At 36.0% G+C, this 22,228-nt stretch overlaps 2 protein-coding genes across 11 annotated transcripts; one reads left to right on the top strand and one right to left on the bottom strand.

The window, feature by feature from the left end:
• The first annotated feature begins 6,090 nt into the window (after positions 1–6,090).
• Positions 6,091–10,609, top strand: LOC105421323 (uncharacterized). Its single transcript, XM_011628292.3, has 5 exons — positions 6,091–6,943; positions 7,210–7,328; positions 7,891–8,395; positions 9,113–9,231; positions 9,857–10,609. Exons 1-5 carry the CDS (start codon positions 6,704–6,706, stop codon positions 10,245–10,247), a joined length of 1,374 nt encoding a protein of 457 aa, XP_011626594.1. The 5' UTR covers positions 6,091–6,703; the 3' UTR covers positions 10,248–10,609.
• Positions 8,728–20,336, bottom strand: IMPL1 (myo-inositol monophosphatase like 1). 10 transcript variants are annotated; one of them, XR_016048919.1, is made up of 11 exons: positions 19,966–20,336; positions 19,050–19,117; positions 17,920–18,053; positions 16,184–16,272; positions 15,647–15,691; positions 15,502–15,554; positions 14,870–14,968; positions 14,663–14,776; positions 13,306–13,407; positions 12,355–12,400; positions 8,728–9,260 (listed from the first exon to the last, which is right to left on the bottom strand). XR_016048919.1 is itself a non-coding variant. In XM_020672753.2 (11 exons), exons 1-11 carry the CDS (start codon positions 20,284–20,286, stop codon positions 9,220–9,222), a joined length of 1,125 nt encoding a protein of 374 aa, XP_020528412.1. In that variant the 5' UTR covers positions 20,287–20,336; the 3' UTR covers positions 8,728–9,219. The 10 variants fall into 10 exon arrangements, 8 of the variants coding, with proteins under 8 accessions (XP_020528412.1, XP_011626595.1, XP_006853338.1 ...); XM_020672753.2 differs by having other exon boundaries at positions 15,647–15,704; XM_011628293.3 differs by lacking the exon at positions 8,728–9,260 and adding an exon at positions 12,069–12,272 and having other exon boundaries at positions 15,647–15,704.
• Between the last annotated feature and the right edge of the window lie 1,892 nt (positions 20,337–22,228).

Raw genomic sequence — 22,228 nt, 5'->3', positions numbered from 1 at the left:
CCTGGATGAGTGAGCCGAGGGTCTGTGTGACCCTTGTGTGTCATGGTGGGCCTACAAAGACGAGGGCCAAAACCTCGTCCATGATCCATCACATGGCATGCATATCGATAGATCGTTCGGGAAAGCCAGAAAGCCACCTTTTAGGGTGAAGCATATGCATGTGCGAAAGATACCCCTATGCACCATAGAGCTATGGTCGCATCAAGTCGTGGTAACATTGACTCGTCCCTAAGGAATGACCTATAATTCACAGATTGGGATTGTGACCCCTTGACTCGCTTGAGCGGTCATTAAGAGCAGTGATGCTCGCTTTTTCGAGGAAGAATTCCTAGAAGCAAGGGTAAGTAGAAAATAAATTGACTTCTATGAGGTGGAGAAAAACAAGGATGTGATTCGAGAACTCGAACCTGAAACTTCAAAACAGTCCCAATCTGAACTTGAACTCCCTAAAGAAAGTGAACCTCAACCTGAACCAAGACGAAGCAACCGAATCAGTTGACCACTTCTATATCTAGAACAATTTGTCTACCTTTGGGAACATTTTGATAGAATTGAGGAAAATCCAGATTCTGAGCCTAAAACTTACCATGAAGCTTTGTTCTATCCTGAAAGAGAATACTGAGTAGCAGCAATGAAAGATGAGTATACTTCCATTAACCAAAATCATGTGTGAGAATTAGTACATCTGCCTCAAAAACGTAAGGTCGTTAGTTTTAAATGGAGTTTTAAGAAAATGTTGAACTCAGAAGGGAAAATAGAAAATACAAAGTTAGGTTGGTTGCAAAAGGTTTTTACCTAAAAAGAAGGGATGGATTATGAGGAAACTTTTTCTTCTATTGCCAAATTCTCATCTATTCGAATCCTTACAGCTATAGTAGCCCATTTTGACTTTGAGGTCCAACCGATGGATATCAAAACAGCTTTTCTAAATGGGGATTTAGAAGAAGAAATTTATATAACTCAATCGAAGGGATTTAAAGAAAAAGGGAAAGAGAACCTAGTATATAAACTTACTAAAACCCTTTATGCCTAAAACAAACATCGCATCAATGGAAAATTAAATTTCAAGAGACTCTTGCTCTCGCAGGATTCTCTACAATTAATGAGGATTATTGTATATATCAAAAGGTCAGTGGGAGTGATGTGGTCTTTATATCGTTATATATGGATGATATGCTAATTGTTAGTAGCTCAATTGCTCTAGTAGTATAGACGAAAAATTTCCTTGCACAACACTTCAATATGAAGGATTTTGGAGAAGCTTCATATGTGTTGGGCATCAAGATAATAAGAAATAGGATAGAGAAGACTATCCAACTTTCCCAGGCAACCTACTGTAAGAGGATACTGGAAAAGTTTGACATAAGTATGTGTAAGCCCGTGTCTACCCCAATAGACAAAAGGACGAAGCTAAGCAATAAAATGTGTCTTACAAATGATGTTGATGAAAGGGTCATGGAGAGAGTGCCTTACAAGAGCGCAGTTGGGTCCCTTATATACGCCATGACAGGAACAAGGCTTGATTTATCCTTCGTCATGAACTTGGTTAGTCGTTTTCAAAGCAATCCTGGATAGGAGCATTGGAAAGTAGTGAAGAGAATTCTCAGATATTTAAAATGGACCATGAATATGCGCTCACATATAAAGGGGGAACTGAAATAGCAATAGAGGGGTATTCAGATGCAAGCTATCTCGCGGATTCAAATGATGCGAATTCTACATCTGGGTATGTGTTTATGCTTGAAGGGGTTGCAATTTCTTGGAAGTCAAAGAAACAAGATATAGTGGCATTATCCACCAGGAAAGCTGAGTATGTGGTGTGATGTCTAGCAGCCAAGAAGGCCGTATGGATTAAGAAGTTTCTTAATCACCTTAGTTTTCTTCCTGTACGTTGTGAGGCAGTACAGATTTTCTATGACAACACGACGACAATTTGCATTTTTAAGGAGCCTCGGTTTCACAAGAATTCCAAGAATATCAAGCCATATTTCTATTACCTGAGAAATGATATGAAATTGAAAGAGATCGAGATCAGCTATATACCCACAGATTTGATGATTACAGACCCACTGACTAAGGGGGTTGCCCTTATTGTTTTTGTAAGACATGTGAGAGAGATACGGATGAGAGAAAGTAAAGAAGAGAGAATGTAATGTCTTCAAACGCCAAGTGGGAGATGTTGGTTTTATGTGGCCTTTAAAGGCCCTATGAGTGTGTAATAAATAATATTTGTTATAGTGGAACAAAAACTCAGTGGGGTTGTGGTCCCTAGGGAACCATACTAAGCAAACGATAGTTATTGATACCGGACTGCGCTTGACGATCTTGACCAGTCGATTGGAAAAAAACCCAAGGTACTTGGGCATAGAGAATAAACTGTGAAGGGTTCTAGGTTATCCCTTGATGAGGTCGGAGCTTATGCTTGGATGAGTGAGCCGAGGGACTTTGTGACCCTTGTATGTAATAGTGGGCCTACAGAGACAGGGGCCAAAACCTCATCCATGATCTATCACACAGCATGCATATCGATAGATCGTTCAGGAAAGTCAAAAAGCCACCTTTTAGGGTGCAGTGTATGTATATGCGAGAGATACCCCTATGCACCATAGAGCTATAGTCGTATCAGGTCGTGATGACTTTGACTCGTCTTTAGGGGAGGATATGTAATCTACATACTGGAATTACGACCTTTGGCTCATCGGCCAGACTTTGGTGACCCGCTAATGAGCACCTGCTTGGACTGTGGTTCATGAGAAATACTGGGCCGATTCGATAAAGCAAATGTGGTTTGTAGTCCACAGTTGAAAGTAGAGTGTCCTATAATTACAGATCTAATTCCTAGACCATATGGATTCATTTCTCATCAAATTAATTTAATAGTGTTTGTTTTATGATAGAAATTATTTTAGAATTATTATTTGAATTTTTATGGGTCTTTTGATATTTTATTTATAATTTTTGGACTTATAAAAATAAAGATATTGATTTTACAAAACTATAAAATTCAAATAAATATTTTAAAAGATATTTTTAATTTTAAAAATTACATGGGGGCTCATAATGCAAATGGGCCCACCATGTGACAAGTGGGTAGGGCCCACCATGTGACAAGTGGGTGGGGCCCACACGTGCCACACATGGGTGGCACGCCCCACCTCTTGCATGCTTTCTTCTCGGTCAAATTGCTTTAAGATCAAGTTATTTAAATTTTGGTAAATTTATCTTGTAGCATGTGGTCCAATAAAATATAGAAAATATTGACTATATCTTATCCAAATATGATAGCATATATTAACTTGATATATCTTTAGAATATTTTATAATAAGATTATGCTATGAAATGGAAAGTATAATATTTTAATTAGATATAATTTATCTATTTTTTAATAATGAGAAAATAGTTAAAAAAAGGGGGATAATGGTTCATGCACCTTCCATAATGTTGATGATCAATCTGTGGAATAGTGGCTCAAATCTCTCATCCCACAAGTCTTCCTGATCAACGGTCTATATTTAATCTCAAGGAAGAGGCAAACTACGAGAAACTCTAAAAAACCTTAAATCTAACTTTGCTCTATAAATAGGGGTGTACCCCCCTCCTATTCTCTACACCTTATGTCTCCTATAACTTTCTCTCTCCTCTCTCCCAAAGGGGCACGCCCTACTCCCTCTGCTCTAAATCTCTCTCTAACCCTCTCTCCCCTAGTCCTCTATCTCTCTAACCCTCTCTCCCCTAATCCTCTATCTCTCTAACCCTCTCTCCCCTAAGCCTATAGAGGGGCATGCCTCAACCCTAGGACTCCCACTTTCTCTCTCTTGTCCTAAAAATACTAAGGATTGTGAAATTAGGTTTAAGCCAAGAATATTTTGGGATTAGAGTTTTGTAGAGATTTAAAGGTGTATACTCAGTTTGATCGAAATTAGCTTTTTCGGTTCGAGATTGAAGCTAGACCGTTGATCGCACGCCATCGGATGGTGGTGACTCAGTGTGGGGTGTAATAAGCCCGATTGAGATAATCTCTAGCATCTTCTCCTTTTATTTCTTGCAATTCAATATTTATATTCTCAAGCATAATATAAATTGTTTCAATGGCATCAAGTTGTTAAAGTTTTGTTGTTATATTGTTTTTATTTTGATTTATTTGTCATTATAATAAAGACTATGTGTAAGTGATCTTTTTACCAAAATGAAGGGGTGAAATAAATAAAAAAAAAAAAAAAATTTATATTCCCCAATAAAAAGTTTTCTCAATTTCAAAAACCTCTCACCTCACTCCAAATACCAACTACACCATGTCCTTCATTGTGAAGCTGAAGGAGGGGGCGCATGGGTGGGTTCCAAGCCGGTCACTCTCTACCCCAAATATCTAGATGGGACAGAAAAAAAAAAAAAACACTCAAAAAAAAAAACACTCAATAAATGAACTTTTATAGTACTTGGACGAGTATGGACAGCACCCCCGAGAAAATGTTTTATAATAAAATAAAAGAGGAGCACTAGCTCCATTATTTCATCTCCCTCTTCAAAGATGGTTATCATCATCCTTTTTCATCTCTCTTTCTCTCTCTCTCATGGGGGAGGAACTTTCTGTCTACTTAATGCAACCCGGTACTCTCTCTCTCATACATACCCTTACACAAAAGGGATGGATTTCTGCCCCTACCTTTTTATTTTCCTTTCTTATACTCTTTCTCACAAAAGGGGGTGGATTTCTGTTTTTTTTTTTCATCTCTATCTCTAGAATTAGAAATCTGCCCCCATTTTCATCTCTTTAAAAGGGGATGGAGATCCACCCTTTATTCCCATTTCTCTCGCTCTCCCAAGTGAAAGAGAGGGATGCCCCTAAGAGAAAGAAAGATATGTATGAGAGCCTGATTGTGTGTGTGAGAGAGAGATGTCTGTGGGGAGACAGATGTGTGTGAGAAATAGAAAGTTGCATGTGTATGAGAGATAGATAGATGCATGTGTGTGAGAGAGAGAGAAAAGAAAGGGAGATGCGTGTGCGTGAGAGTGAGAGGAGATGTGCGGCCAAAGATCTCTCTCACTTTGAGTTCTCATGTCGTTGCATTGCTTCATATTATTTGTAGAAAAATTGTGAAAATATACCTATAATGTTAATTAACATTTTACACATGTTTTTATTTAATAATTTCAAAGTACTGATTAAAACCCACTAGATTTTAAGTTAGAATCAGTGTTATCAAGACCGGACTTGCTACCGAACTGATGAGGTGTCTGGGTCAATCAAAACTGATCCAATATTCGGTTGAACCAATTTGATCAGATTTCAACAATATTAAAAAAAAAAAAACAATAGTCTAAAAATATGTGATATCTTAGAAGAAGGTTGCCTTTTTTGTTTGGCCAGTCAAATGGGTTGAAACCAGCCGATCAACCATTCAAAATTTGTCAAACATTGATTTTGACAATTTTTTTTACTAAACTTGTTTTTTGCTCTGGATTAGACCAATCAAGGTACATGTTAAATCCGTCCGATCAAACCGCCGGTTCAGTCCAATCTTCATAACTACGGCTCGAATAGTAAAAAAGAAAAAAATATTAAATAGGATATGTTTTGATAAATTCCCCTTGTATCTTGTGTGTATATCGAATTCCTCTTGGACGATGGTGGCAGAATTTGTTCCTCCACTCAATTTTTCACTCACCAAGCGTAAGCTCAAAGCACAACACTATTCCTTTTCAATGATGATGGGAGCACTTGTTCGATTTTATCTCCGCGCATATTTCACTTGGCAAGAGTATCATCAAAGCACAACAACTTTCCCTTGTGTTTTTTTTAATTCTCTAGGGTATAATTAAAAATTTAAAACAGTAGGTAAGGCAATTATGCCCCTACATGGAACTTGAAAATGCTTCTTGCCTGTAAAACTCATCTTGCTTTTTGGCAGATAGGGTATTTTTCCATTTGGCCAAGTGATGGCTATTTTTGACATTTCGTGGAAAATGCTTTGGGCATTGTTTAGGTTAAGCGCAACTAGGCACTTTGTCATAGTTAAAAATTGTATTGGGTTATGTAAAAAATTATGGAAAAAGTTTATATAAAGGTGACGCACCTCAATTTAAGGCGCACCTCAAAAATTTCACTAAAAGATGTTTTGATGCCCAAAAAATTTTCAAATTGATCATATGGATTTCAAGATGCATGGGCATGAGAAAAAATGGATCTTGTAATGCATTTTTGGATTGTCAATTTCCAAGATTTTCTAAGTGTTTATAGATTTACGTGATCTGCACCATTTTTTATGCTTTAATTTATTTAATTAGATATGAAATAAATTTTTAGGCCATCACAAAGGTTTCTAGTATTGAAACCACAACTTTCGACTATTTTTAAAGGTGTGCCTTACTTCAATTCTTTAGAGCCTCGGCCTTATACAAACCACACCCTTTTCTTGAAATATTTTGAGAGATAGCCTTAGGCCTAGGCTGCTACAATATAGCAAGAACAAATTTATAATCCAGAGAAGTAAACAAATAGACTATTTACTTTTGGAATAAGAAATTATAATCACTCTTGTCCGTCAGGATTTCAAATGAAGTGGTTATAAGAGTTTCATTTAGGAACAAGAGTGATTGCGACGTCTTATACCTCCTTGTATACTTTTCTGGATTATAAATGTTGTTCTTGCTCTATTGTAGCAGCCTAGGCCGTGGGCTATCCCTCAAAAATATTTCAGAAAAATGGGACAAGGGAGCTCAGTTGGCACTAGTCCTGGTGAGAGAAAGGAAGAGAATAGGGGGAATAATGGAGAGAAATCAAGTGAGAGAGAGGGAGATCCCAAAAATGGGCAAAGCAACAAGAAGCAGCCGCATAAGTATGAGGCCATCTTGGCCGAGGCAGACTCACAAATACACCCCAAGACCATTGATGAGCTTTGGACACTCCTCTACTCAGGTGTTTTCTTGAGCACTCGGAAGAAGGTGAGTCTCTTTCTCTCTCTACTCTGGTCTTTTCTTAAGCAGTCATAAGAAGGTGTGAGAGTATCCCTCTCTCTCTCTCTCTCTCTATATATATATATATATAGTAGTTCTGTACAAATTTTGTAAAAGAGTGGAATTTCACAGGTGCATCACCTATGTGTGAGAATTTTTATTGTTTCCTTAATCATAAAATGATTGTATTTGGGTGAATTAGCGTTCATAGTGTTCATCAATTGAAATTCTTTACTTGTTTTGGCTCTTTTTAGAGATATTGGGTGGATGAGAAATCTAGAGGAAATTGCTTCATCTTATTTGCAAGAGATTTAAAGATTGTATGGGGTGAAGATGGCCGTTATTGGCGTTGGATACGGTTGGCGGAAACAAGGTGAAGAAATATTGTTAAGGTTTACTTGGTTTAAGATTTTCTGGTTTTCTGGTAAGCAGTGTAAGAAAACAAGGAACTGGGTCCGCTAGAATCCCGAGCCCAAGTTGGGTACGACAACGTGGATAAGATACTCTTGTCTAATATTTTAGAAATTTAGACACTTTTTCTTGACCTATGCTCTTGACATCACATTATAAAAGTACTTAAATTACTGATCAAAACAACGTTGTGTATGATAAAATAGGTGCGGTTTATATAAGATGGCATCGTTAATTGCAGAAATATGGCTGTGGTATTTTGCACCTTCTATTTTAATTGGAGGATGTAGAGTTGATGTGTCAGTTGGGCATTGTCAAATCTAGATTAACCCATAAACTGAACGGTGTAGATTACTAAAGTTATCGCCCTACATAACTTTTTTTTCTAGATAGATTAGAATGAGCCTCAAGAAATGAAATATTTAAACTGGCCAAACTCAGGTCCAGGCTCACCAGGATGCCAAGCAAATTGAAATGGACAGACGGAACTTATTTATTTATTTATTTTTCTTCTTAATTCATAGCCATTCAAAGATCGAAATAGCCGAGCTTCTTAATGTGTGCTGGTTTGAGGTGAGGGGAAAGATAGATGCATCATGGTTCTCTCCAGGCATAGACTACATTGTCGCTTTCATTGTGAAGCTGGGTGAGGAAGCTTTTGGGTGGGAAGCACAAGATGTCACACTTAGCCTCACTTGTGCCAACAAAATGGAGAAAACACACACACAAAACTTAGAAGAAAAGGAGAGGGGAAAGTGGATGGAGATTCATGTGGGTGCTTTCCACCATGGAGTAGAAGAAAAAGGAGACATAGAGTTCTCTATGATGCACACCCAAGACAGTAGATGGAAAAGTGGTCTTTTCATTAAAGGTGTGGTTATAAGGCCTAGAAAGGGGAGCATAAAGGGGGGATACCCCCATGACTACAAGAACATCATAGCTGGAGCTACCACTCCCTTGCGCTGCACAAGTGTTGAAGAGCTCTATGCATGCCTCTATTCAGGGCTACTCCTTGACAATAAGAAAAAGGTTGGTGCCCATCTACATATCATGTTAATAGTTTTTAGGATAAGACACTTCTGTTTGATATTTTAAAATTTTTGACACTTTTTTTTTTACCTCTCCTTTTAATATCACTATGTAAAAAATACTTGATGTCATCTAAAATCTCACTTCTTCCCTCGATGGAACATAAATATATTGTGTTTGAAATGCCAAGTTAGAGTTTGGCTTTTTCGACACTTAAGTCACATCTAATACTAACAGATTTATCTGTTTCTACATTACACAAGGGCATATCATGCTTTTAATTTTATTGGGTAAAAGAAAAGCATGAAAAAGAAGTAACAAAAGAGAAACAGTTGCATAAAGACAAAAGTTTTGAACTTGGCCGAGTGTACTCCACTCGGTTGAGTTATACGACCTAGGCCGCCTACAATGGCAAGCTTAACATACAAATTGGGATATAAAGAAACTCATAAAATCATTTATTTTGTTACTAAATTCATAATAATGATGTTTAAATATATATTCCATTATGACTTTTGTGTTTTAACTTTTTTGCTTTTTACCCCTTTTATTTTTGTGAATGCTGCAGACTTTTATTTTGTAATTTTGAGCTCGTACATATTCAGGCTACTCCACTCGGACTCGTCCGAGTAACTCATCCAGCATGTGCCAAATTCTGAGCATGAGGCGAGTTTTTGGCCACTGATAAACATTTAGAAACTGTTTTTTAATTTGCAGAAATATTGGTTTGATGAGGAATCGGGTGGCAACTGCTTCTTCTTGTTTGCAAGAGACCTCTGGATTGTTTGGGGCGAGGACCAACGTTACTGGCGATGGGTTCACCATCAAGAATCAAGGTATAAACTCGCACTGATCATCCTTCCAACTGCAAGACACATACAAGAGAAATGCTCAAATCACTTGCCACCACAACCCATATTTGAGTACCTTAACAAAATTCTTGAATGGTCCACCCTCATCTAGCGGTAGGAATTGGGTAAGGGTCTACCCCACTAGGTCCGGTTTTGGACCTAGAATTTGGACCCGATGGGTCACGTATGGGTCCATTTGACATTAACTTGACCCCAGTAGGATCCGGATCCAGCTCTAGCTGAAATCTTGTCAGGTTAGGTTGGGTCCAGATTAAGGTCGACCAGACCCGGTATATATTATAAATATATATTAGTAATATGAAATATATAATATAAAATATAATACTATTTATTTTATTTTTTTTTATAGATTGGACCCAACAGGGACCCTAGTCTTGGTCCAACTTATAACTAGTCAGGTCAGGGTCGACTGGACCTGACCCCAACCCATTCCACCCTTACCCCGTCCCTCTTTGTTACAGAGCTTGGTACGAATAAGTGCCGCACCGAGTGCATGTTAGAATGTTTGTGTTAATATGCGTGAGAGAGATTTGTATGCGCTCTCTGGACATGAAATTACTTCAATAATATGTATTTTGCTCATATGCAGTTATCCAAATATTGAAGTGGCAGAGTTGAGGGAAGTTTGTTGGCTAGAGATCAATGGAAAGATGGAAACCTCTCACCTCACTCCAGATACCGACTACACAGTGTCCTTCACTGTGAAGTTGAGGGAGGGGGCGCATGGATGGGGTTCCAAGCCGGTCACTCTGTGCCTCAAATATCCAGGTGGGACAGAGAAAAAACACACTCAAAACATGGAGGAGTTAGAGAGAGAGAAATGGATGCACCTTACTGTGGGCGAGTTTCATGTGCACAAGGGAACCAAGGGGGAGTTGAGTTTCTCTCTCATGGAGATAGAGGGTAGACAATGGAAAGGCAGGCTTATCATTCAAGGTGTACAAATCGCACCCAAAAGGCTTAAGAGAGAAAACCCTTAAAAAATGTGGTTGAGTTTGGGAAGCGATGGAAGAGGATATAATTAGTTTCTCTTTCTAGAACTGAGGGCTACAAGAAAGGTGGAGCTTTTGATTCAAGGTTATAATCGTGACAGCCCACTACCTAATAGAATAGAATAAACCCAACGATCCAGATTGAAACTATGTCAAACTAGATCACCTAGAGAGAGAGCCTAGAACACAAGTATGAGATGATAGACCTCTCAAGGAAAGATGAGTATTATCTTACCTCTTTCCTTTGTCTTGTATCCCCAAATCTCTTAATGTTGATGTGCCTACACACCTATGGGTGGTCTGGACATTTTCTCTAGTGGACAATACAAATGACCACCATATTAGTTCCCTTATTCTGCCCAAAACTGGAATGTGGAAGGACAATATTCAATTAAGACAATATTTTCAGAAGTCCTCTCTCTCAATAAAACACAAGTGGGTGCACACGTGCATGCACACAGGCGTGTGCACGCTCACACACTCAAAGGGGGCGTATGGTTATTCGATCTGAGCCGTGATTCTTCCACAAACACATATACCAGCAATGATGATCTCAACACTGATGTTGAGAGAGAGAGAGATCATTCCATGAAATGGAGGAATGAGTGGTTCCTCACTATTAACCAATATGACCAGGACTGGAATAGAGGTGGAACCGACAAGTTGCCCGATTCGGTCAGCAGTTGAACCTGCCTATTTTTTAAAATAAATTACTGAAGAATACCAAGTTATTCATTAAATTATAAAATTAACTAAAATTGGTCTAAATTAAAAAACTGGAAACTTTTCAAACCCTAACAAATTAGGGAGACATATAGGATAAGCAAAAAGCTACAGGTAAGAAATTATCGCTTGCAATTGAAACCTTAGAGAGAGAAAGAGAGAGAGAGTGACTGTGTGGAAGGATTTATAAGGAACAACAAAATTGTTAATAAATCGCGGATGATTAGGAAACTATAATGGAGGAGCAAGATTTGATTTGTTGATAGCACAAGAAATGTAAAAGAATATTAGGGAAAAGTAAAGCCATTAAAAGAGGACTTGAGGAAACGAAAGACCTCAGCCAAGATGAGCTAACAACATAAAAAGAAAACAGAATGCATTCACCAAAAAAGGCTTAAAAAAGATATGATATGCTTAAGATGATGGTGACACAAACAGGCAAAACCGGGTGGTCTAACCATTGGGACTGATCAAAGACCGATAACTGATATTGACTGGTTTGTGGACCCACACCGGTTTTGAGACTTTATTGGACTGGCAAAGAACACAGTCGGTGGTCTAAACCAGTGTGGTTAGGTCTTGGCCTGGCCAAAAATTATTAAAAATAAAAAATAAATCCAAAAAAATGAGAATTATGTTAAGAGTAAATTTAAACTAAACACATCTAAAGTTTACAAAGTCGTGAAAAAATGGATTTTGAAAAAGGAATTTGTGAACAGGGGTATTTTTTGAAATAATCCAGGGGTACTTTAGAAATAATCCAGGCGTACTTTAGAAATAATCCAGAAAAAAGGGAAATATGTAGAAGTAAGTATTCATGGCCCAAACACTTTCCAGCCACAATAATAGAAACATTAGAAACCACATTATATATAAGTTTTTTATTTTTTTTATTTTTAATGATATTTTTTATTTTTTTTCTACTTCTTGGAACTTCACCACAAAAACCAGCTAAAACCAGACCGGCCAGAGGCCAGTTCCAGTTCAACCCGGCCAGTTTGTCGAACAGAGGTTTAAACAGTCTGCCTAGCCTCTCTGATCAGGTCTTGATAACTCTGCTATTAACCATCATATCCTAAGCAAAACTGGAGAGAGATACCACCTATATCATTTTCAACATGGATTCTCAACGTTTATGCATGGGCTCTGCATCTCATGCCAATTTAGCATGCTCATGATAATGTAATAACACGTACGGAGGAATTCAAAGTACCTGGAAGCTTTTGAATCTTGTTCAATTAATTGAAATACTATGGAGCAACACCAACATCAACACAGGCACCAGCAGGCCTTGAAAAGAGAAACTAATCAAAATTCGATCAAACATCGGAGTTGTAATTCTCTGGCTTAAACCAGTGGGAGAAATTAATACCCTTGCTCTTCAGCTTCTCTGTAGCTGGGCCAATCCTCTCAAGAAGCTGCATAAGAAACAAGTTCAGCAATAATGTAAATAACAGTCAAACAACACGCTTAGTGTAAGTGTCTTAATATTTGGTTCTTGTTACATGAAAATACTACTCAATCAGGAAACAAAAAGCAATAAAATCCTTGAGAGGCAGTCTGAGAACATGTAATATAACTTTCAACCAGAAAAACCCAATGCAGAAGCAAACCTTGATGAGAGAGAGGACCTTTGCGAATGTGCATTAGATCATAATGGTCATTGCGTATTATTTCTTAGTTTTATATCTTGTGGGTCATGCCTTCTGGTTATCTAGAAGTAAATCATGCTGGAGAGGTACTCAGACTAGCACCCACTAATGGACAAGTGGAGATGAAATGCTCAAGCCACTTTCTTTGGACTCGAACTTCTCAAATCTCTCAAGGATGCACAAAGCATTTATTACAAAAAGCGTGGCATTGCTATAGTTTAGTATCATCATCGTCAACGTTAAAGCGTTTTCTCAACTAATCGGGGTCAGCTATACAAATCCTGGTCTGCCATTCTGCTATAGTCTAATGTAAGATTAGAATTTATTGTATGAGAAAACCAAGGTACTAAAATTCCTATATGCACTTAGAAACATGTTAGTAGAAATGCAATTTAAGATTCAGGAATAGGATTTAGCATATAAAGAAAAGTATTGTTTGCAAAATTTAGGATTCAAATTCTGTTGTATATGTGTTTATATACACATGATTTATACTGTAGTTTCTTGTTATTAATACAAACGTGAACATTATAAAAAAAAATTAGGATTCAAATTTAGAACAGCTCAGGATTTTAGTATAAAGTAAATCACTAGAGTGAATTTTGGAATTAGAAAGTAGGTTTCCTTTTATGTTACCAGGAAAAAAAAAAAGGTTTGATATTTGCACCTACCTTTCCATGCAGCGCACCATTAGAGACCAGAACAGAGCGATCAAAAACACAAAAGTTCCCTCCATCCATGCATGTAACGCTCCCTCCGGCTTCTTCAACTATCTGTTCACAATATAGCAATGAAGGGACAATAAGAAAGCAGACAAATTGGAATAGAGAAACGAATATTACAATCTTAATGAACTGTGGTAAACCATAGTCCAATAATTCATCACTATTTATCACCTATTGGACAGTGATGGCTCCAGTGGATGATGATTCTTTCATGGCCCACAAGATTAGATAGAGTACACTTTCTCGAAGTACAAATATGCAACAGCATTTCAACCAGGAAGAACCGCCACAACTATGAACATGAAGAATTCCCATTTGAATAATCTAAAAACTATTGCATGCAAAATCCGTAGACATTCAAAAAATAGAACATGACAATAGATATAGAGGACACCGAATTTACACGAGCATTAAGGCCAAAATATTCTATAAACCCAACGGTTCATCTTGACACCTACAAGTTTTCTTTTTAATATGTTCACTTTTGTATTGAGTAATAAGGAGTGTACAAAAAGTGAGGTAACCATTCTCATGGGTGCCCTATACGAAAACCCCATAGGGCCCAAAAAATGTTTTACAGCAAAAGGAAAGATAAACAGTGGAGCATTGTGAGTACGATCCAGGGGAACAAGATGCTCAAGAGGTTGGCAGAGTTCCCACATTGGAGGCAGAAAGAGCTCCCTCCCTAGCCAAAAGATCAGCAGTTTTGTCAGCTTCCCTGAAAATATGCAGCCATGAGACCTGAAGGTCCCTGCAAATGTGTGATAACTTGTAGGCATCATCTTTTTTTCAAACTGGAGTTGTAGGCATCGTCTTGAGGCCTACAAGTTACGAGTACAAATTTACACTGCATATTTTAAACTTCTTTAGCCCAATGAAACACCATTTCAAATACGTTATTTAGAACATATAAACAAAAATGCCAACATTTTTAATAGCTTCTCATAATGCAGCATACAGCTCTTCAAATGTGAGCCAAGCAACTCCTAAAATATACATGTTCCTCAGCATCTACTCAAAACGAAAATGGAGTTAAAAATTGCTTGATTTTTAGCCAATTGAAATATTATACAATATCTTACTACAAAGACTGAGTGAAGATGCACCTCTACCTAAGGTGATCACTGAATAACCCACATGTTCAACAAGTATGGGAAGAGTAGAGAATGCAAAACAAAATTGTCAATATCAAAATTAGGTTTAACAAGTACACAAAGGAGACTAAATAACAATATAACTTTCTAACTATTGCAATACATAGTAAAATTGTTACTGAAAATTTCCTTCATATAGACGGTCTTACCAAGACCCCAGCAGCCATGTCCCATGGTTTCAAGCGGTATTCCCAATAGGCCTCTACAATACCAAGAGCTACATGACACATGTCCACAGCAGCAGCACCAAGCCTCCTAACACCCTGAACAATGTCATGCAAAACACTCAGGTTACCCAAGCACTCCAAAAAATTAGAGCACGAGATAATAAAAAAACACTTAATGACTCAATATACCCTGCTGATGTCTGTAAATTCTTTGAATAAATCAATGTTGGTGGCCCATGCATCATCATGTTCATAGCCAAACCCGGTCACCAGCAGAGATTGCTCCACCTGTTACCCAATTTTATCTATATGAGATATTTTCACCCAGAAAAAGATAAAAGATATATTTAACATACGGACATATTTACATTTTTTTTTTTTTTTAAGAAATGTGGAACATATTTACAAGTTGAAATGTCATTATTTAACCTAATGAAATATCTGAGTATAAACAGCACAGGTACAGCTACTGTTTATGCTCAAAATTATACATATTATATATACATATGTGTGTCTATTGTGTCTATGCGTGTGTGGATAATAGAAGGCACCCTAATTTTGATCTCCCTAAAATTTTACATCAGCTCATGCTGCACATAAGGGCCAAGTCAAACTGAGAACAATAAAAAACAAGCTACTAGACATCCAATACACTTTCTAAAATGATTTTAAAAAATTTGCCAAATACACATTCCAAATAATATTGTTCTACTAATAATTTCAACCTCTTTATCCTCTGTTGTAAGATATCTCAAATGTTTGTAGTAAAATGTCAAAGTAACACCATAAATTCAAACTTTCAAAAGGAATGCGTGATCTACCTGGTCAGTTGCACTAACATGAATTCTTTTACCATTACAAAAGGCTCCACCACCTAAAAATTTGAAAGCATATATTTTAGTTCAATGCACCTAAAGCATTTGTGAAAGTAACAAACAAAATTGCAACTTATAAAAGTTATGTTACCTGTGGCAGCAGAAAATGTACGTGTATTCCAACACATAGGGCCCCCTACAAATTCAACCTAATAAATCATAAGAGAAGGTTAAGTAATTTGAAAAGTACAAGGCTAAGGTTCTCAGACTTTTTAATGTCGAAGGAAAAAAATAGTCATAAATTTTACAAGGGGGTTTTCGGCCACCTTTGGTGATTTCCGTTTTGCTGCATTTTCTACTCATCATGTATCAGCTACTTTTTCGAGCTTTTTAAAAAATCAATATTTTTATTACCATATTGACAAATCAACTTGATGCATCAACAGCACTAGCCACATATTTACAAGCCAACATAAATAACCATGCGTTATGGCTTCAGATTACATTAATAACAAAATGAAAAGAAGCGCGTGAAGATAAAAGATGCAGTTTCAAAAAAATATATATATATAAAAGATGCACTTATTATTTTAGATATTAGTAATTTTAACTAATTCTAGTACTTAAACTGCATAATAACAGTACAATTCAATCAGAATTAAGGGTACAAGAAGAGAAATTTGAGTACCACAGCAGCAGCTGCAGGCCTTCCTCTGAAGAGAACTCCCACTGATACTGCAAAGCTGGGGTAACCATGAGCAAAATTTGTCGTTCCATCTAAACATCAGGTACATGAGATAGCTATCATTTAAGATAGCAATAAGAAGCTTATTAGAAGCTACAGTTCAAATAATGAAAAAATGAAGACCAATGCTAGATATACCTTCTATATGTCACAACCCAGAATACATAAAAACATATTTCTTATAATGTAAGCTATATATGTTTCCAACTGCACACAAATTTGTGATAGTAAAGAATTATAAATTAACTAGAAGGGAAGCATACAATTTTTCAGTCACTCACATGGATATGTGCTCTCAAGCACTAGTTATAGTTAAAGAATAGGATGAAACGTGAATGGATAAAAGGAATACAACTTTGGGCTCTTGACTTAGTGGTTAAGGTGTATGGGCTGAAGCACTATGGTGTCAGATTTGAATCGCAATTTGCTCAATCAAGTAAAAGAAAGGGTATGTTTTAGCAACAAGGCATACTCGCCAAACAGAGAGATCCAAGTCCATAAAAGGAATACAAGTTTGGGGCTGTTGACTTAGCAGTTACGGTTAATGGGCTAAAGCACTATGGTGTCAGATTTGAATTAACAATTTCCTCAATCAAGTAAAAGAAAGGGTATGTTTTGGTGACAAGAATCAACTTAGAAGGCCAAGACAAGCTTGCGTAAAAGAGAGATCGAAGACCATCAGTCGTCAAACAAATAAGGTTCCTAAACTGCCATTAAATCCATGCAAAAAAAAAAAAAAGAATTAGTAGATCTTCAAAGGCAATAATATATTTAGATAGATGGCACCACTGAAGCATAGTTTTCATGCCTATGGGGACAGGGTATAACACAACATCCAAAGCAGAACCTAGAACCAATAATCACTTTTATCATATTTTAAAATTACATTAGCAATATGATTGACATTTTTTACATGATATACAGTAATCTTCACATCTCAAAATATTGTTTCTCAGCAATTACATATCAACAGATTTCAGATTTTGGTTATGTCACATTTTAGAGGACTTTACCTAATAAAATTAGTCTGATTAGTTCCCCTGGAATTGATCATCGGCATTCTTGACTAGCTTTACCTTAACAAATCATGTTTACCTCATCATTATCATCATCATCATCAAAGCCTTATCCAACTAATTGAAGTTGGCTACACGAATCATATTCCACCATTCTGCTCTATAAAGGGTCATACCTTCTAGCATGAGCAGATAATGTAGATTCAAGATTCATGGTAAAATATGGCAAAGTTATACACTGGCTGCCTACCTAACACAATCCACCTACCTTACCTAAGGTTGGGACATGTTAAGGCCCTCATCCTTAATAGACCAAAAGCATGTTCATCTATACCTCAAAAAAAACATGGTTTAGAAGAAGAGTAAGCATTAGATTTGTCTTACAAAACATGTTTACACTTCTCACTCCCATGTATGTTCTAATAATTTATTGGACTAGGAATAGACATAATGGTGCATTGGTGCCATGCAGTCCTTTCTACATGACAATTAATAATAGAAAATAAGCACAACTGCACTCTCCATTTTTCCGAAACTTTAGAGAAAATCTCCAAAGAAGTGACAACAATTCCACATAATGTTTTGAAAAAGAAAGGGGGGAGGGGGGGGGGGGGGGGGGGGGGGAGAGAGAGAGAGAGAGAGAGAGAGAGAGAGAGATCAAACCCAAAGGATCAATACACCAGAGATAATCAGATGATGTGTTCCCTATCAGTCCCCCTTCCTCCCCAAGAATAAGGTGATCGTTAAAGTTGTCTCTAACAACTTCTAGTATGGCTAGCTCACTCCTTTTATCTGTACTGAAAAAGGAATTCCAAAACCCACACTAAGAATATTACTAAAGTTCTTTTGCAATTTTAATACCATAAAGAGAGAGGATCAAATCTGTCCAGCTCAAAGTTCCACACAAAAAAAGGCACATATGCAAATGAAAGGTACCATGAACTATCCAGAAAAAGTAAAGCAATGAAGGTTGCATCATAACTAGAACTGAGAGGGGATTCACTGTCTCAATTTTATCCTACCAACTAGAAGGGACAAAGCTATTGTCAACATCCCTGGGATAGCATTTAGCAAGGCATCTCATAATCCTTTGAGAGACACAAGATAATAATTGAATAAGAAAGAGGAACAAATGTCTAGGGGAAGCCAGTTTGAAAGATCAAAAGCAAAATAATCACAGGTTCAAGGGAGTAATCAAGGTATTGCTCAATTGAAAGCAAGTGATACGTTGAATCCAAGAGTAAAAGCTACCAAAAAGGGCTCTGCAAGATAGCTATAATAAAATAGCAAAGCCCAACAGCAGAAAAGAGGTCCTTATCCAAATTACTATGCCAAAAACGTTCTCAAGGAATTAGCCAATGAATGAATGACTCAATCACCAGGCCAAACTATGGCCAAGGAGCAATTTTATTTTATTTTATTTTTTTTCTTTCCTTCTTTGAAACCAGGGTTTAGAACTTCTTAAGAAAAGATAATACATAGAACCTAACCAATATTGGTTCCCCACAAGGGACTACTAAGCTTAATATTAGCATTTGTAAAACATGTGGCAGTTTGCATACAAGTATATACTGATCAATGTCAACAACACATGACATTTGCAAGCAATGAGTCGGTATGGTTCTGAAATACCATAAAAAAACTTAGTAGGATGTTAAGAAAAAATTACCAGTTAATGTGGAAATCACACAGTCCATTCACTATTTCAGAGCAGTTACGAGAGAAAAAAAGTAATGGCAACATTTTCATATTTTATGCACCAAACAAAAGTTAACATGTAATATTGTCCTTACTCTGTCACTAAGTCTGTTGTTCCTTTGTAAGTGATACTTCGAGGCTTATTAACAGCCTCCATTACAACCTGCAAAACAGTACAAATTCATCAATATAATGAAATATGAAAACTCCAAACATGCATCATAATACTAAACATCGCTAAGAAATAACTATGAAAAGATAAGCTAAGGAAACGATAATGAACCATAAGAGTCACATGAACTTAAAAGTCCAACCGCGACGGTTGGAGTAGATACAGATAACTAACAAAACCTCTTTGGATCCATATATGCAAATGAATTTCACCTCAATGAAGTAACCGATTGTTATAAATGCCAAAAGAATAACGATTATTCTCATTAATGAAAACCAAACCATTGGGAGTCATACATTATATTTTAAAACAAATCTACAAGTGTGAGAATTGGCATATATAAAACATTTTCTATCAACTTTCTTTCATGTCCCCTCTCTCCTACTCTTCATTTATTTTTACACAAATTACTTTTCAGTTTCACCATAATTTTATTCTTTCCTTTGTGCTATGTAAAAATTTATAAAAAACTAATTTTGAAAGATATAGTAAGAATTCAAAAACAGGATTGAAAGGAAATGGGAACCAAATCACATGAGTTGCCACATCCTAGTATTGAACCCAACCCAAACAAGAAATTCAGCTCAAGAAATCCTTTAAAAAAAACAAAAAAATCAAAGAAGAGAAAAATCCCATAAGAACCGTAACCCAAGAAAATCTTCGGCCGAAAATTCCCATGAATGAGAAAACATAAGGGACAAAAAAATAGAAGACAAAAAACTCAAAGAAGAAATTGAAAGCCCCAAATCCAATAAGAAATTCATTTGAATAAATAAAAAACGCCAAAAAAAAGTACAAGAAAAACCATAGTTTCAAAGTTGGTAAGCCTATGAACCAACCTGAGCACCAGTTTTCGCAGCGGCTTCGACCAATTCCAAGAGCTGATTTGCAGAGAGAGAACCAGTTGATTGAGACCCAATTTTCCTATAATTTCTCTCTCTTTCAACATCAGATAAAATTGCCCCACAACGAAAGCCCCCCATTGAGTTGGTATCGAAGGATAACTGGATTCCATGCTTTAGCCTTAAACTCGGCTCATGAGTTCTGGGGAGAAGGTTCCGATAATTTGGTAAACGGTGTGAAACCAGAGAGAAAGAATGACTAGGGATGAGAGAGAAAGTTTGGGAAATAGTTTTGGGGCTAGAGAGCGAAGGAGCCATCTCTGGTCACTACTGAGAGGTGGGCTCAATTCAGCTGGTGTGAACTGCCTCTATTTTTAGGCTCAAAAGAAAACAAAACATCTCAATAAGGCCCAGCCTTTATCAAAACAAAATATAGCCTCACCTAAAATCCTCAGACATAAATATCCACGATCGATCTAAAACAACTTCGAATACTAGTAATAAAATTTAAAATTAAAAAAATAGTACGATTTTGGCTCTATCAACACTTATTTTTAAGGTAAAATAGATGATTTAGATAATTTATATGGGGAAAGTTTATATAGAGCCGAGGCTCTAAACAATCAAATTTGAGCTTACATCAAAATTTTCACTAGAAGAAGTTGTTTCGGTGCCTAAATATCCTCAAATTGATCATCTCGACATCAAAATGCATAGACATGAAAAAAAAATAGATTTCAAGTTTTGATAATAAAGCATTTTGTAATGCATTTTTGGACCGTCAATTTTCAAGATTTTCAAGGTTTTATAGCTCTATCAATCTACACTATTTTCAAAGCTTTAAACTTTATAAATAAGGATGAAAATATATTTTAAGGCTATCACAAAGATTTTCAGTATTGAAACCACATTTCTCGACACTAATTGAAGGTAGGCTCTAATTTGTTGGTTTAGAGCCTAAGCTCTATAACCGCACTCATTTATTATAGCTTACATAATTTTTCGAGTTTAAAATCTTAATTTTTTTCACAACTAATATGTTCAAACTGAGATGATCGATGATCAATGTAAAGCTTTTTCAATACTTAAAATTATAATTTTTGATGAATTATGAGGTGAAGCTTTATAGGTAGGGCTGACACCCTATCAAACAACTTTTCCTACTATCAATAAATAGATAAAGGAAAAAGTTTATATAAAGATGCAACCTTATAATGTAGAACTATGGATGCACCTCGATAATCTTTTGGAAAATGTAGTTTTAATGTTGAAAAACCCTTTGATTGATCATCGAGATGTATGACCATGAAAAATAAAAAGATTTTAAGTCTCAGAAATAGTGTAGTTTACAACATATTATCTACACCGTCCATTTTCAATATTTTCAAATGTTTATAGATCTACTTGATTTTAATTATTTTTTAAATTTAAAATTTTATTGTTAGATATAAAAATAGATTTTGAGATAATCCTAAGAACATTTTGCAACAAAGTTATATACCATGATAAAATTTGAAGGTGCACCTTACCTCTACAGCTACAGATGCATCTCTATGCCAATTGCACCCATAGATAAATTTATATAAGGCTGCAGCTATATACTATACAAGAATAAGGAAGGAAGGTGTTCCTTAAAAATCAAGCAATTGTAACTTAAAAATCAAGTAAAAAAGAGTATTCCAAAGTTTGGAAAATTATCTAATTGATCATTTCCACATCAAGATGTATGATATAAAGAAAAAACAATCCCACATACATAGTAGTACACTCAGCAATAAGTGATCTGAATCGTCTTTTTTCAAAATTTTCAAGTGTTTACATATCTGATTGATTTGTACTTTTTTTAAAATTTTAAATTTTATAACTAGGTTGAATATATTTTTTAAGCCATTTTAAAGTTTATCATATGAAGCACATCTTCCAATGATATTTAGAGGCCCGCCTTACTTATGTAGTATAAAGGGGCACCTTATACAAACTTCATCGATAAGAAATTGGTTCATTATTGCCTAATATAATATTAATAATATGCATGTGCATTGCACTTGATATTTAATATTAATCACTAAAACATATTTATTTTTGAAAAATATTTTAAATAAAATATGGTCTTAGATATTATTGAATTTATTGTCATAATTGAATAATTTTATTAAATATTTACAATTTCTTTAAAGTTATGAAAGAAATAAATAATTCATATATACTATTTGTGATAAAATAAGATTATATAAAGACTAAAAATTTTTAAATGAATGAA

This window comes from Amborella trichopoda, chromosome 2 (assembly GCF_054954075.1).
Source record: "Amborella trichopoda isolate Santa Cruz 75 chromosome 2, AtrichopodaSantaCruz75HAP2 v2.0, whole genome shotgun sequence".
Lineage (NCBI taxonomy): Eukaryota > Viridiplantae > Streptophyta > Magnoliopsida > Amborellales > Amborellaceae > Amborella > Amborella trichopoda.
Note: the sequence above shows the minus strand (reverse complement) of the source record. Positions and strands in the feature narration are given on the sequence as shown.

Excerpts from the sequence above, each read along its gene's own strand:
- LOC105421323 (XM_011628292.3), top strand. The coding sequence starts at position 6,704 with ATGGGACAAGGGAGCTCAGTTGGCACTAGTCCTGGTGAGAGAAAGGAA. Across the intron at positions 7,329-7,890 it reads ATACGGTTGGCGGAAACAAG|CCATTCAAAGATCGAAATAG; the intron begins GTGAAGAAATAT and ends CTTAATTCATAG. Across the intron at positions 8,396-9,112 it reads TCCTTGACAATAAGAAAAAG|AAATATTGGTTTGATGAGGA; the intron begins GTTGGTGCCCAT and ends TTTAATTTGCAG.
- IMPL1 (XM_011628293.3), bottom strand. The coding sequence starts at position 20,286 with ATGGCTCCTTCGCTCTCTAGCCCCAAAACTATTTCCCAAACTTTCTCT. Across the intron at positions 12,401-13,305 it reads ATGGTGCGCTGCATGGAAAG|CTTCTTGAGAGGATTGGCCC; the intron begins GTAGGTGCAAAT and ends TTTCTTATGCAG. Across the intron at positions 12,273-12,354 it reads AGAGAAGCTGAAGAGCAAGG|GCCTGCTGGTGCCTGTGTTG; the intron begins GTATTAATTTCT and ends TCTCTTTTCAAG.